Source organism: Pseudopipra pipra, chromosome 14 (assembly GCF_036250125.1).
Source record: "Pseudopipra pipra isolate bDixPip1 chromosome 14, bDixPip1.hap1, whole genome shotgun sequence".
NCBI lineage: Eukaryota > Metazoa > Chordata > Aves > Passeriformes > Pipridae > Pseudopipra > Pseudopipra pipra.
This window is the reverse complement of record NC_087562.1, coordinates 19,712,739-19,726,407: the sequence shown is the minus strand read 5'-3', so window position 1 is coordinate 19,726,407 and position 13,669 is coordinate 19,712,739. Positions and strand designations below refer to the sequence as shown.

Genomic DNA, 13,669 nt, shown 5'->3' with positions numbered 1-13,669 from the left:
AAAGACCCATGGTGTTCACAAGATGCAGTGTAATTAGTTCCTGTGGCCCATTATTATGTTATGGTAACATAATCCTTTCCAAAAGCGTTTGCTTTCTTGTCTAAAAGGATTTTCCTGTGACTGCTGTTGTGGACTTGAAGCCTCAGCTACTTTTTACATGTGGAATAACTTCACAGAACTGAATCTCTCAGATATTTTATAAGTGTTGTTGTATTTTTTTAAAAAAGTCTAGCAAGTATTTTTGGTTTTCTACTTAAGTCATACAGGCTTCATGCTCTTGCAGTTTCAGTTGCAAAACATATATATATGTATATACATGTGTGTTTATACATATAATATATATAATTACATATTTTATATAAATACATATAAATGCACATATTACTTATATATATGTGTATAATGAACACACACTGCACAAATATATATATGGCTCATTCCCACAGCAGTTACTGAGGCTGCACTTTTATGAGTGGCCAAAATGTTCTACCTGTGAGCTGTGGCCTCAGATCTCCCCCCTTCCTCCATCTCTCACACTTCTCCTCTTCTTGTGTTCCTGGTGCCCATCTGATTATGGTGAGGCAGCTAAATCAGGAGAATCCGGCCCACAAAAAACCACACACAAAAATATACCAAAAAAAACCAACCAAACAAAAAGCACACCTCCAACAACACACCCAAATAAAACAAAAGCCAAACAAGAACATCCAAAAAACACACACACAAACTTTTTGCCTATTTAGCTCCAGGCTGGGGATCCTGGTTTGGAGGAAGCAGTGCAAGGAGCAAGTGGGAATGAGCAGCAGGGCAGGGGATGCTTCCTTTCACAGAGTCACAGAATGGGCTGGGCTGGAAGGGACTCACAGGATCATCAGTCCAACTCCTGGCCCTGCACAGAGTCACCCCCTGTGCCCCAGAGGATCATCCAAACCCTCCTGGAGCTCTGGCAGCCTTGGGGCTGTGCCCACTGCCCTGGGGAGCCTGGGCAGTGCCCAACCAGCCTCTGGGGGAAGAACCTTTGGCTGAGATCCAACCTGAGCCTGCCCTGACACAGCTCCAGCCATTCCCTGGCTGCTGTCCCTGGTCCCCCCAGAGCAGAGCTCAGTCCCTGCCCCTCCTCTGCCCCTGCCCAGGAATTGGAACTGCACTGAGGTCTCCCCTCAGTCTCCTCTGCTCCAGCTGAACAGAGGTGACACAGAATTGGCTCATGTTGACACCACAGCTTTACACACCCTGAGCTTTCCAGCTACCCCTTTCCCAGCTGAAACAGCAGCATTATTATCACACTGAAGGGACTCACATGGAACACTATCATTCTAATATCAGGGGTGACATCTCTGATGGTTCTGGATCCTTCCAGTGCTGTCCATCACTGCAGGCACCTCTTGGCCCCTCTGGTACCGAGGTCTCCACACCAGCTGATGAAAAGCAGCCCCTTCATTCTGGTCTAGTTCACAAGTTTGCAAGTGAAAAGAAAGAGCCCTAAAAGCTGTGTCAGAGGTGCAGAGGTCACACTGCAGGGCTGGTTTGGGACACACCTCCCTGCACTGGAATGCAAGAGTCTGTTCACCTCTTCTCCTCAAAGGTGAAGCTTCACTTTAAGGTGACAGGAAGGATTTAGTCCACCATCATTCACATCAATACATGCTGATCAACTGCAAGACATTATTGCTACTGCAATTTTTTATAAGTAATCCTTTAAATCTTTGGAGGAATGATTTCCCAACCACAAACACACATGGGCAGTGGATGCCTGTCCAACTGTGTGTTACTTCTTATAATACTTGCTTAATTCCTCTAATTAAAAAAAAAATATCATAAAGCCCTATAACCTTAGACATTAAGGTCTTTTTGAAGGAGAAACTGCAAAATAAAATTCATGCTTGTAGTGTTTATAATACATTAGTTTCGTTACAGGAATACCTCTACAAGAGCACTCTGAAAGCACAATATAATTGCTGATACTGTTAAAGAGAAGGGGGAAAATAAACAAAGAAAAAAGCCAAACCCCCCAAACAAACAACAAAAAAAACCAACAAAAATAAAGAGACAAACAAACAAAACTAACCCAATCACAAAACACTTGGAAACTAAGGAAAAAGACAAAGGTGAAGTGCTTGTATGACCTTAATTCACCTCCATTTTATCCTTAACAGAGAATACCAGGAATCTTATCTGCAGCCTTCACTGTTGGTAACAGCAATAGCTGTTTGCAGTGGCAGCTCTCCAAGCAGAGATACCGTGCATAGAAAAGCACATGGGAAACCAAGTATCAAGATCATAAACTGCTAATACAAAAAGTTATTATAAAAAAAAACCAAACAACTATCTGAATTATTCGTAATTCTCTTCTTGACCACAACAATCTGTAGGTGCAGCTGTGAAGATGCCAAAAAGCTATTTAAATTGAAAGTCTGGCATGTGTCCTTTATTACCCTATTAAATTTTTTAAATGTGATCTTAAGGGCTAAAAATGATGGGAGGAACATTACCTGCTTTTGGAGAAAAAGAGATCATTATTTTTACCCATCATATGTGTGAAGAAAAAGTGCCCTGACACTAATATATCAATATTTGGAACTAAACACTAAAATGCCAGGCCTTGAATACCATCATTTGTACCCATTTGTCTTGACACTTAAAAGTCACCTTAACAAGAGCTCAGTTGGCTGTTTACCCCACCGAGCAGTTCTGCAAAGCTGAGCTGAGGCTCAGGAAAGGCAGTAAATTAAATCCAAGGGAGAGAAATGCAGGTGCTCAGGTAACACCAGGAAGAAACAGTTCCCACTGTGCCCAATTCTCCTTCAGCTCAGTGGCAGATTTCCCACGTGCTGGGCCTGGGCCCAGAATCAGGAGGCAGAGAAGCTTCTCTTCTTTTGTGTCTTGGCAAAAGGATTGAAAATTTTCCACCTTGAAATTCCTGTGGGCTTTTCTGAATGGAAACTCTTCTGCTGTGGTAACAGTAAGTGCTCTTCATTAGCCTGATTAAGTCAGTCAAAATCTGTGGAAAGATTTTAAATAAATTCACTGAGCTTTGGGTCAGCAAAATGTAAATGAAATAAAGATGCAGCTCATAGCAAGTAATCCTGCAAAGAGTGACCTTTCCTTTACTCTCACTGAGGTCAAGGAGAGTTGAGGACATCAAGTCCTTGATCTCTGACTTAGGTCCAACAGCTTTTAAAAGACTATCAGGTATGTTTGAAAGCTTCAGTGTATTTAGTAGAGGCTGGGGTGAAAACTTTTTCATATGCTATAAAATAAAATAATTCTAATTCCTGTATGCTGGGACTTTTTCTGAAGTAGCTGGGAGCCCTACTCAGGATCTTCAGAACAGACTTATGTTTTCAAATATCATTTTCTGATGGGGAAATCGAAATTGTCTAGTCTGAATTTAAAGCCATTGTCCTCATTAATATAAAAATCAGAAAAAAGGGATGTAAACATAAAAACACTTATGGATATTTGAGTTTCATAACCCAGTACTATGACTTCACTTTCTTACCTTTCCCTTGCCAAAAAACCATTTCCATCTCCTGGACTAGGGACAATAGCAGCAAAACCTATTATTTGTATGAAAATCATGAGGGGCACTCTGAGGGAAAGTTAAGATTGAACCAAGGCAGGGCCTCCAAGTTGGTCTGCAGGAGCCACAGCACTCACAGCATAGCAGGGTTTATTAGCTTGGTTTAGCCTGGCAGGACACAAGTAAGGGGCAGAATGTGTGCCTGCAATCTGCTGGAAGACATATGCTAAATATCCTAGGCTTCAGGAAATATCCTACATCATAATAGCTCTGCAGTTCTCAATTTGTCTGCCTCCAGACAAATGTTTTTCAGGTGGTTTTTTTACAGGAAGCATTCCCTTGTTCAGAATTGAATTTAAAATGCTCCTGAAATGCTTAAACAAGGCAGCCAACAAAACAGGTCTAACATTTAAGGTCATGGCTTTATGGCTCTGTCTCACTCTTGCCTGTAGCCAGTGAGCTGGGAAAACAGGAGCTTCCTTCAGCCCACTGGAGCTGAAGGATGGCAGGAGTGGAGGCAGGGTCAGTGTGTGGGCAAAGAGGTGCTGCCAGGACAGACCCTGGAGCAGCAGGGAGAGCCCAGGGGGAGCAGAACCCAGGACAGACCCTGGAGCAGAACCCAGGACAGACTCTGGAGCAGAACCCAGGACAGACCCTGGAGCAGAACCCAGGACAGACCCTGGAGCAGCAGGGACAGCCCAGGGGGAGCAGTTGTGCTCAGCCCCTCTGGGCTGCAGGGCACTCCCTGCACAGCCCTGGGCTCGAGGCAGGGCAGTGCCCAGCACCAGGGCACGGAGCCTGCTGGTGTGCATTCCCTGTTCCCACCCGCTTCCTGCAACACACAACACAGGAAAACACAAAGACACCCTGCTCTATCCAGGCTTGCTATCTACAGAATCACAGAACACTCTGAGCTGGAAGGGACCCATGAGAATCATTGAAGTCCAGCTGTGCAGGCCAAGCTCCCATCCAAGGAGCCTGTCTGCATTCCCAGCAGGACAGAGAGCACAGAGCAGAGTGAGAAGGGAATGAATAGTTTCCCCTGGCATCCTCTTGGTGTCACAGACAGGACTGAAAACCTGTGTACACCTGAGCTGGCTCCTCATGGAAACCCCGCAGATCCGTCTGTTTGCACCCCTCCTCGTTGGCAGGGATGTGATGGACCATCTGCTGGGTCTGCCAAGCCTCAGAATGACCCACATGAGTCAGGATTATTCACCACAACTCTGCCCCTCAGCACGAAGTCCTGCTGCCCTGCCAGCACTGTCTGCAGCCCAGGTCTGTCACAGCACTAGGGATTGGGGGTGTGGAGGACAGACCTCAGTGACACTGCACCTCAGCCAGCCCTCAGTGACACTGCACTGCAGACAACCCTCAGTGACACTGCACTGCAGACAACCCTCAGTGACACTGCATTTCAGACAGCCCTCAGTGACACTGCACCTCAGCCAGCCCTCAGTGACACTGCACTGCAGAGAGCCCTCAGTGACACTGCATTTCAGCCCTCAGTGACAGTGCACCTCAACCCTCAGTGACACTGCATTTCAGACAGCCCTCAGTGACACTGCACTGCAGACAACCCTCAGTGACACTGCACCTCAGCCAGCCCTCAGTGACGCTGCACTTCAGGCTCCAGCAAAGGTTCATTATCAAACAGCAACACCACTTCTTCTTCCCCCCCCAGCCATTTTCCAACTTGGCTCTTCCAGGCAGGTGAGAGCAGGAATGAGCCATGGCTGCATTGTACTGGTGGTGCCTGTGCACCTCGGGGATTATCCATATGGATTTGGAGATGTGCTTTTAGGGATTATGCTCTCGTTGTCTCACATGGCAGGGCAAACAAAGATGTGGGCTGAGGAACAAAACACCGTATGATCCTTTTCTTCTCACTTTACCTGCCCTTGTTACTCTGAAAATAATGTACTGTGGCTTTTTTTCCACAGGAATCTAATGAAAAATTCCTTTTTTCTTTCAGCTATGATGAATGTGTGGGGCCAGGAGCAACACAAATATATATTCCCACAGATGATCCCCCCCCATATTCTCTCATGGACCCTTGTCAAAGAAATGAAATATCTATAAATATCTATATTAGCCAGGAAGAGGAGGCAGCATCTGGGACTACAGGACAGGCTGCAAATTCTGCAGTCAGGCTGCAAGACTTGCAGCAGCCCATTCCACCCATCTCTGTCATCTCTCACCCTGGAGGCTGCGCCCCTGTTCAAGACAGTGGGGTGTGAACAGAATATCCCCATCCCACGTGTTCCAACAGAAGTACAGAGCAGTTCTTCCACTGACTATCAGGCCCCAAATCATGTGAACAGAAGTGGCTCTTTCCTTCAATTCTTCTGAAGATCTCAGACCAACAAAAACACTTCAATGGAAGAATAAAACCTCTGGAAGTTTTACCTATTTTATATCTTTAAACAGGGGTGCAATGGGATTTTGTTTTTTACAGTGACTTTTTAAAGTTTACCTAAACTTTCCTCTGTGCTTCAAAGTGTTCCGTGACCTCACATAGCATAAAAGAGCAGCAGTGACAAGCAGTACACCTGACCTTCCTGAAGCATTTCAAAACACACTGAAATCAGACACTCCTAATGCAGATATGTTACCCAGTCAAGCCTACTTGTTGACTTTAGGATACTTTGCATGTTTCAGAGCAGAAGGAAAAAGAAGAGCATTTTATTGTCATTAAAGGTATCACAAGTACATTTCATTCCGTTTCTTGGCAACAAAGCATTTTTAAATAATTTTTTTGGTCTAAGTATGTATTTCAGTGTAGAGAGACAAGGCGCTGCCTAAAACAGACGGTGAACAGTACCACAGAGAAGCAAAAGAAAAAGGGAGTGCAATGTTTGGATAGCCACATTTTTCCTTTGGTGCCAGACTTTCCAGACCATTGCAAAGCCTGCTGTAAGTCTTCCTCAAAGAAACCATCAGCAAGTGATGGAGAAGTGGCAGTGGATGCTCAAACACCAGTTGGCTTTACCTACAGAAGTGCAGGCCTGGGAGCTTCATGTCCTTCACGGGGACTTGCCGTAGCCAAGGGAAGGGCACAGGAATCCCAGAGGATGCTTTATGCCAGTTCCCACCCAGGATGCATTTTCAGGCATGACCTGGGCTCTTCTTTCAATAAGGGGTTGCAGTTTTGCTGCAGTGACCTCTAGGAACTGGTGAGTGTGATGTAAATAGTGGATGCTGGGCTGGGCACAGGAGCAGAGAACTCACTGTGAGCACAAACCTCGGAGCCGTTCCCAGCTCTGAGAAAAGAAACCAGGAAGGACAAAGCCAGTGAGCAGCAGCAGGACATTTCCATGCTGCTACCAGGGTTCCCAACCAGCTGCCAGGGCAGTGGGTGCAGGGACCTGGAGCTGCAGAGCACAGGGACAGCAGGGGGTGACCAGGAATGGCCAGGGCACTCCAGCCCCCTTGTCCCCATGGATGCCATCGCTGGGACACGTCTGCTCTGACACTGAGCCCCCCTGCACCCACCCAGCCCTGGCTGGGGGGACACAGAGTGACACAGAGGGGCTCCCCAGGCAGGGCGTGTGGCCCTGGGGTGGGCAGGGCAGTGGGCACACCCTGACAGCCGGTCCCTTGGTCACCTCTTGCTCCTTTTCCCCATGCAGATGATGCCAAGCCCCAGGACCCTGCAGCACCCTGCTGTGCCCAGCTCCCCTGGTGCTGGGAACACCCATAAGGGACAACACACCCCAGAGATCCTGCTGTTCACCTGAGGTGCACGTGTGCCAGAGGAAGAGCTGCTTTCCTCTCTTGCTTTTCATGGCCCAGCAAAACAAGTTGCAAGACTGGGACTAGAGGACAGCCCCGAGATCAAAGGGTGAGCAATGAGCACAGTTCCACCTGACTACCTTAAAATAGTTTGGATCCTACTGTTCACTTCTGCCTGGAATAGTCCCACTCCTCATCTGGAAGCTGCTGTGAGTCTGGCTGAGGACAGACACAACCCACACAGAGAGCAAGGGGAACTCAGCCCTGTGCTTTCCTTGGGGGAGCACCCTTGGGAAACTTCTTGGCTGTGTTGTTTTGGAACTGGTAACTGCAAGAAAACCAATCCCTCTTGTGTTTGCACTAAACATTTTTAAGTCATTTTTAAGTTCTCTGTCTAATGGAAAACCCCTGGGTGTCTACATCTTCAGTGAGCATCACTCAGCAGAGTTATCACAGGCACATTTCCACAAAATCTTAGGGGTATTTTCACTGAAATTAAAAAAAAAGGTTTTTTTACACTTGCAGAAAGGACTTCATTTACTATTTCCACCAAAGGATACATAAAACTGAGTATAGCAAATCTATAATTGTATTCAAAAGGAACCATCATCCAAATTATTAAAATTGCACTTAGATTTTCTGTAAATATGGAATGATTTTCAACTGTAATCATCATTCAACACTCCAAAGATTGACACAGTTATAATTAATACTTAGATGGGAAGTAATTATATGGTTCTTACTGCTATATAAATTATACCATTACTGAGTCATATGCACACGATGAGGTAAGGTAAGTATGCATTTTTTGTTAAGTAGATGACAGTAAATATGTATTTTGCTAAAATAACAGAATTCTTTTGCAGTTCAGTAAGATTTTCAATATTCTCAGTGTACTCTACCCAAAAGAACAAAAATACACCATTTTGCATTGAAAAACTGCTGGCAGGCATTGGCACAATGGAGGCTATATTTCATATTTTTATTTTTTAGCAGAGAGAACAATTCCTCTATACAAAGTACTATTTAAACAGTTTTGTGGTACACAAAGTATCCTGCAATAAGAGAAACAAACCCCTTTATCACCTATAAGGGGCCAGGGATGAAAACCAGCCCAGAAATGCACCAGTCAGTTTTATTGGCAGGAAACTCAGAAGTGAAGGAAGGCACAGAGGTTTGTTTCTGCAGCAGAGGAGCTGCTCTCAGAGCTGTGCCTTCCTGCAGCTCTTGGAAACCTGCCTAGAACACAGAAAGGCCACGGGACCAGCCCAGCTTCCTTCAGGCTCAGGCTGGGGAGGTGCAGGGGGAAATCTCATCCACAGAAATTAGAAGGCAAATGTAATTTCTTTTGTCCTCACAGCAAGCCTCTTACATGCAACATGACAAACATGAACATTGCAGACAAGCACAGAGGGCTCTTCACACGTGGCACACAATGTGTCTGTGCATGGTGGGGGACCCTTTGGACCTATTTGGCTTTTAACCTTTTTAACAGGGATTTCCTGCCCTAGCTCTCTATCTGTAGTTCACAAAACAAGGTGATTTTAAGCGGACCTCTGATGAAAATGGGAGATGGACCTTTTACTTCATGACAGCAATGCATTAGGAAGGTTACAGAAAACTGATCAAAGTCTTTCATCCTTTGGTAATATTGAAGCATCCCCAGCACTGTGGACTGTCAGTGGCAGCGTTTCTCACACTCTCTGCTCCCTCTGGTGGTGTGAACCACTGCAGAAAGTCTGGCCATCCTCACAGCACAGGTTCACCAAAATAATCAGATCAATCCCAGCTGCCTGGTCACACGGATATGGAGCCACCCAAAACATACCCTGCCATACTGTAGCATTTTCTAAGTTATCACTGAACACAAGGGTTTGTCATTCATTGCAAACAAATATCTTTAAAAAACAAACTGTGAATTAAAGGCAGAGTGATACCTTACCATGATCACCTGCAAGAGTGGCTTAGAATTCTCTGCTCTTGTTTTTAACTGAGTGATGTCCAACAAAGCTGTGGGGGAAAAAAAGTCTTATAAATCCAACCAAATACCTCTGCAAACAGACAGCACTAGAAAGAGAAGTTTTAGCTCTAAAACACTACAAAGAGAAGTTTGCAGCTCTAGAGCTGCTCCAACAGCTTCCAACACTACTACTGCAACAGTGATGAGATTTGTTGTAATGATGCAATAAGAACATGTTTTAATTTCTTTAAGAATATTTAAGATCTCAGATAAATCTCAGCAAAGTGGGCAGTGTCTCTCCTGATGCTGCTCTTAAGAAATTCCTAGTCTGCTGTCAGACTTTATCCTAAACTCTTGGAAAATTCTAATGCCAGTGCTAAAAGCCAGGTTTAACACAGAGCTTTCATTTCTTACATGACTAATAAACTGCTTGGCCATGCTGTTCCTTGCTATGTGATCACAATCCTGTATTTCTGTAGTCACCTCTTTTGGTTCTACTTTTAGTACTGATCTTTACACAGAACTTTTAGTAAAGAACATCCACTCTTGTTATGGTTCCTGTGCTTTTTTATGTTGCCAGCACCACTTTGGGACACCCACCTTTAGTCTCTGGGTAATCAGGCAGTCGAGGAACTGCTGACAAAGCAACATTGTTCTTTAATCACTTCCATTTGGATTTTACATTTGTCAGGAATAAGCAACCATGGGAACACTCAGGTCAGTGTGTGCCCAGCCAAGGTCAGAGCAGGAAGAAGAGTCTACAAAGTTGAAAACTGTTAGCCTTGAAATGCTCTCAGGATTTCTACAAGCATCTACAGAAACCCTCACAAGTACTTTCATAGATACCTGAGAAAATCACTGAAGTCAGGACACTGGAAAATAGCTACATACCACCAAGGGAAAAGATGAAATGCTGGGAAATAAAAGGTCAATTCTCCCAGAAGTGTTCAAACAGATAATTTTTTAGCACAGCAAGGCGAGTAATGGTTTATTCCTGAATGGAAAGCACATCAGACTGATTTAACTGGTCTTGGTACAGTCTGACAAATCATTCCCCTCCTTAAACTACAGAAATACTTTCTATATAAAATTATAGCCATAGCCTTCTATGAATTAAAATAATAATCAGCATACAAGGGAGTCTGTACCAATTTCTCTGGGTTAGTTTGAAAGGATGTGTCAGAGATGTCCTAATGAAAATACTGAGTGTTGCTGGATTTCAGAGCTTTCAGAGAGAATTGACCTATTAAAATCAGCAGACTACATCAAACTAGGAGAAGTAGCAGTATGTAGGAGGACAGGACAGGAATTTGAAGAGAGAGAAATAGCCTGGAAAGCACAAGGTGCAATTCAGTGGACACATATGCAAGTCCTGCACTTGAGAAATGTAGGCTCCAATTCACAAATGCAGCACACAGTGACCTGTCAGAAGGCAGGAGAATGTCTGAGGATGAGACTCAGGCAAGTGTGGGCTGAATATGAGCCAACAGTGTTACACTACTAGGAAAAAAGGGAAAAATTAACATCAGCAGCCTGGAAATATAAACAGTGCTATTGTTCTTAAACCATTCCAAACAGCTGTCCATTCCCTCCTGCTCTGGTAGGAAACAGAGCCCAGGCTTAGGCCTGATGCCTGGAGGAAGGAACAAGAAAGTTAAATGGCCTGGTTATTATTTTTCTTGGGTTTGCATGACAAAGAATAGAAAGCTGTTCTTCACTGCCATATAGAAATGAGATTTTAGAACTGAGGGGAAATGGAGAATTAATATTTGATACATCATAGAGGAAGAAAGATTCCACATTACCAGAGACGGAAAGGGCAAGTTTCAGTTCTCCCCTTCCAGCAGAGCTTCCCATGTGCTCTCTTTGTCGCTGTCTGACAGTGTCTGATGGTTCTCCATGGTCTGGGAGTTGGCAGTTGTGGTGTTATCAATCTGTATTAGCAGCTCTCCAAACCCCAGAGGCTCTGCCAATACCCTCTGGAAATAGATTCTCTTAGCCCAGACCACACTGGTGACCCATGGCTTCCAAGGCCATACTGTTGTCACAGCAAAGACCTTTCAGTGAAAATACTCATCACCAAAATTATATCCAATATATAGAGAGCACCTCCAGCTCCACTGATGTTCTACATGTGAGATGGAAATTGTAGATAGATCAGATACTAAAGTCATGTTTTCTGAATTCCCAGCAGCATTTCATGCATTAAAACTTCTCAGCTAACAAAGGACATACTCCTTTCCCTTTTCCTCAGCTCACAGTACTTTGTGCTTGAACACTGCTGACTGAACTCATAAGAATATGAGAAATTTGCAGCTCAGATTTCAGACAGGTCCAGATGTTCTCATTTCCACCAAAGCAACGAAAAACAACAAGCAAAACATCTTCCATGTCCAGCAGAGGCACAGAGTTAAAGCTTTAGGAACACAGAAGAATCCAGGGTGGTTCATTCATGTTTTGGCTCCAATGCCTTGATCCTCTTATTTGTTCTCCAGCATTTTCTACCAATATTGTTCAAAAACCTTGCTCAGCCTAAATCAGCCCAACTGCAATAAGAGTCAGGTGTGTGGCCTGATGTGATTCACCAGGTATTGGCATTGTGCCTTTTGATCTCCAGGAAATAGCAAGTTTTCAGGAACAGCTGGAGGTGGCCATTCCTCCCTGCTGAATTCCTCCTTCTCTCCTATGGCCAGAGGTTTGCCTTGCTGTAGTCTTAAAAAAACTCATAGATTCTGATTCTGTTACACTCCAAATGAGCCCAGTATATTGACAATGGAGAGACTTCTTTTTTAAAATTTAAATTCAAACTACAATGAAGCAGCAGAAGAAACCTGTAAAAATTAGGATTATTTTGTCACAGCTTTGTCATAGCAGGATTTTTTATTTCTGCAAGAAACTGAAATCAGTAACAAACAAAACTATTATAGACCAAAAAAAAAAAAAGAGAAAAACTTCTTTGCAAATCCTTTCAAAATCTCACTAAAGAAGGAAGAGCCTGATAGAAGATCTCACAGCTCAGGGAACTGCAACTGGACTTTCAGGTACCCAAGTGCTCTGTCCCCTTGGCGGTGATGGGATTGGTACCTCATTGGTACCACACACACATGCCAGGGAAGTGATTAAGCTTCCCTTTTAGAGAACAGAGTTTTATAACACTAGAATCTTCAAAACACAGAAAATAAATCCCATCCTGGGAGTCTGTACAAGCAAAGTAATTCAGGGAATATCACCTCACAGACAGCTGGATAGAGACACCTCAGTGTTTGCTGTGTGATGCAGGTACAAGACAACCTCACTTTAACATGGGGGCACCAGGGGCATCTGTCCCCCCTTCCCTCTTGGCTGCACCAGCAATTTTTATACAACAATTATCCACACAGAAATTCTACAGAAGTATTTCCTAATGACATGTCACTTGGAATGACGATCACCAGCACGTGTTTTTGGAAAGGCCTCTTGCCTGGAAAGCCAGAGAGGAAACCAGCTTGTTTGCAACACTCCACATGCACCTTCCAGGGGAAAAGACACAGGACTGGGGAGGCCAAGCAAGGCCAAGATTTCAGTGGATCGGGAGAAGCCACCCACTCTCAGTGGTTAGCAGTGAGACAGATATTCACTTCTAAATCTGTCCTGTCATGAGGACAATCTGTAATAAGATGAGGCATTAAAAAGACATGAAGTCTTTTTAATTCACACCTGCAGCAAGTCAAGTCAGTGGAGACACCACTGATGGCACTGGTCCACACAAAAATTAAGGTCATGGGAGGCCAGTGCCAGCACTGGTTTGGGAAGCCACACAGGTGCACAGCGTCATAGTAGCCACAGGTGGTGACTCAAAAATTCAGATTCCAAAATCAAGATTAGCAAAATCACCTGGATCACAGGTGTGATTTCCAGCTGCTGGACCTGACCTCCATTTAAACCCATTCCAGGACATTGTCAGCCACCTCAGCAGACACAAGTCTGTTCCAGCTGTTCCCCAGACCTGGTGTGACTGTTCTGCTGTGACACATCATGACACCTCATGACAAGAGCAACACCTCACGACACACCCTCACACCCGGTGACACACCCTCACACCCGGTGACACACCCTCACACCCAGTGACACACCCTCACACCCGGTGACACACCCTCACACCCGGTGACACACCCTCACTCCCAGTGACACACCCTCACACCTGGTGACACACCCTCACACCCGGGGACACACCCTCACACCCGGTGACACACCCTCACTCCCAGTGACACACCCTCACTCCCAGTGACACACCCTCACACCCGGTGACACACCCTCACACCCGGTGACACACCCTCACACTGACAGCCAGACCCTCAGGATTTCAATCAGACTTTAACAACGAAAATAAAAATTCAGTCAGTAGCTGTAGCTGCACAGTTACGATTACACAAGTGATTTGAGAATGTTTGAGCTTGGCTGACCTTGTGTTT

General features: G+C 44.8%; 1 protein-coding gene and 1 long non-coding RNA gene across 2 annotated transcripts in view; one reads left to right on the top strand and one right to left on the bottom strand.

The window, feature by feature from the left end:
* The window catches only part of LOC135422263 (uncharacterized), a 45,439-nt gene extending 36,178 nt beyond the window's left edge, over window positions 1-9,261 (bottom strand). Inside the window, exon 1 of the long non-coding RNA XR_010434396.1 lies at window positions 9,201-9,261. This is a non-coding gene — a long non-coding RNA (uncharacterized LOC135422263). The remainder of the gene's footprint in view (window positions 1-9,200) is intronic.
* The window catches only part of BEAN1 (brain expressed associated with NEDD4 1), a 53,864-nt gene extending 44,098 nt beyond the window's left edge, over window positions 1-9,766 (top strand). The window contains 2 exon segments of the mRNA XM_064671342.1: window positions 5,499-5,705; window positions 5,707-9,766. Of these exon segments, the coding sequence (XP_064527412.1) occupies window positions 5,499-5,705; window positions 5,707-5,875 (376 nt within the window). The 3' untranslated portion in view covers window positions 5,876-9,766.
* Window positions 9,767-13,669: the final 3,903 nt, after the last annotated feature.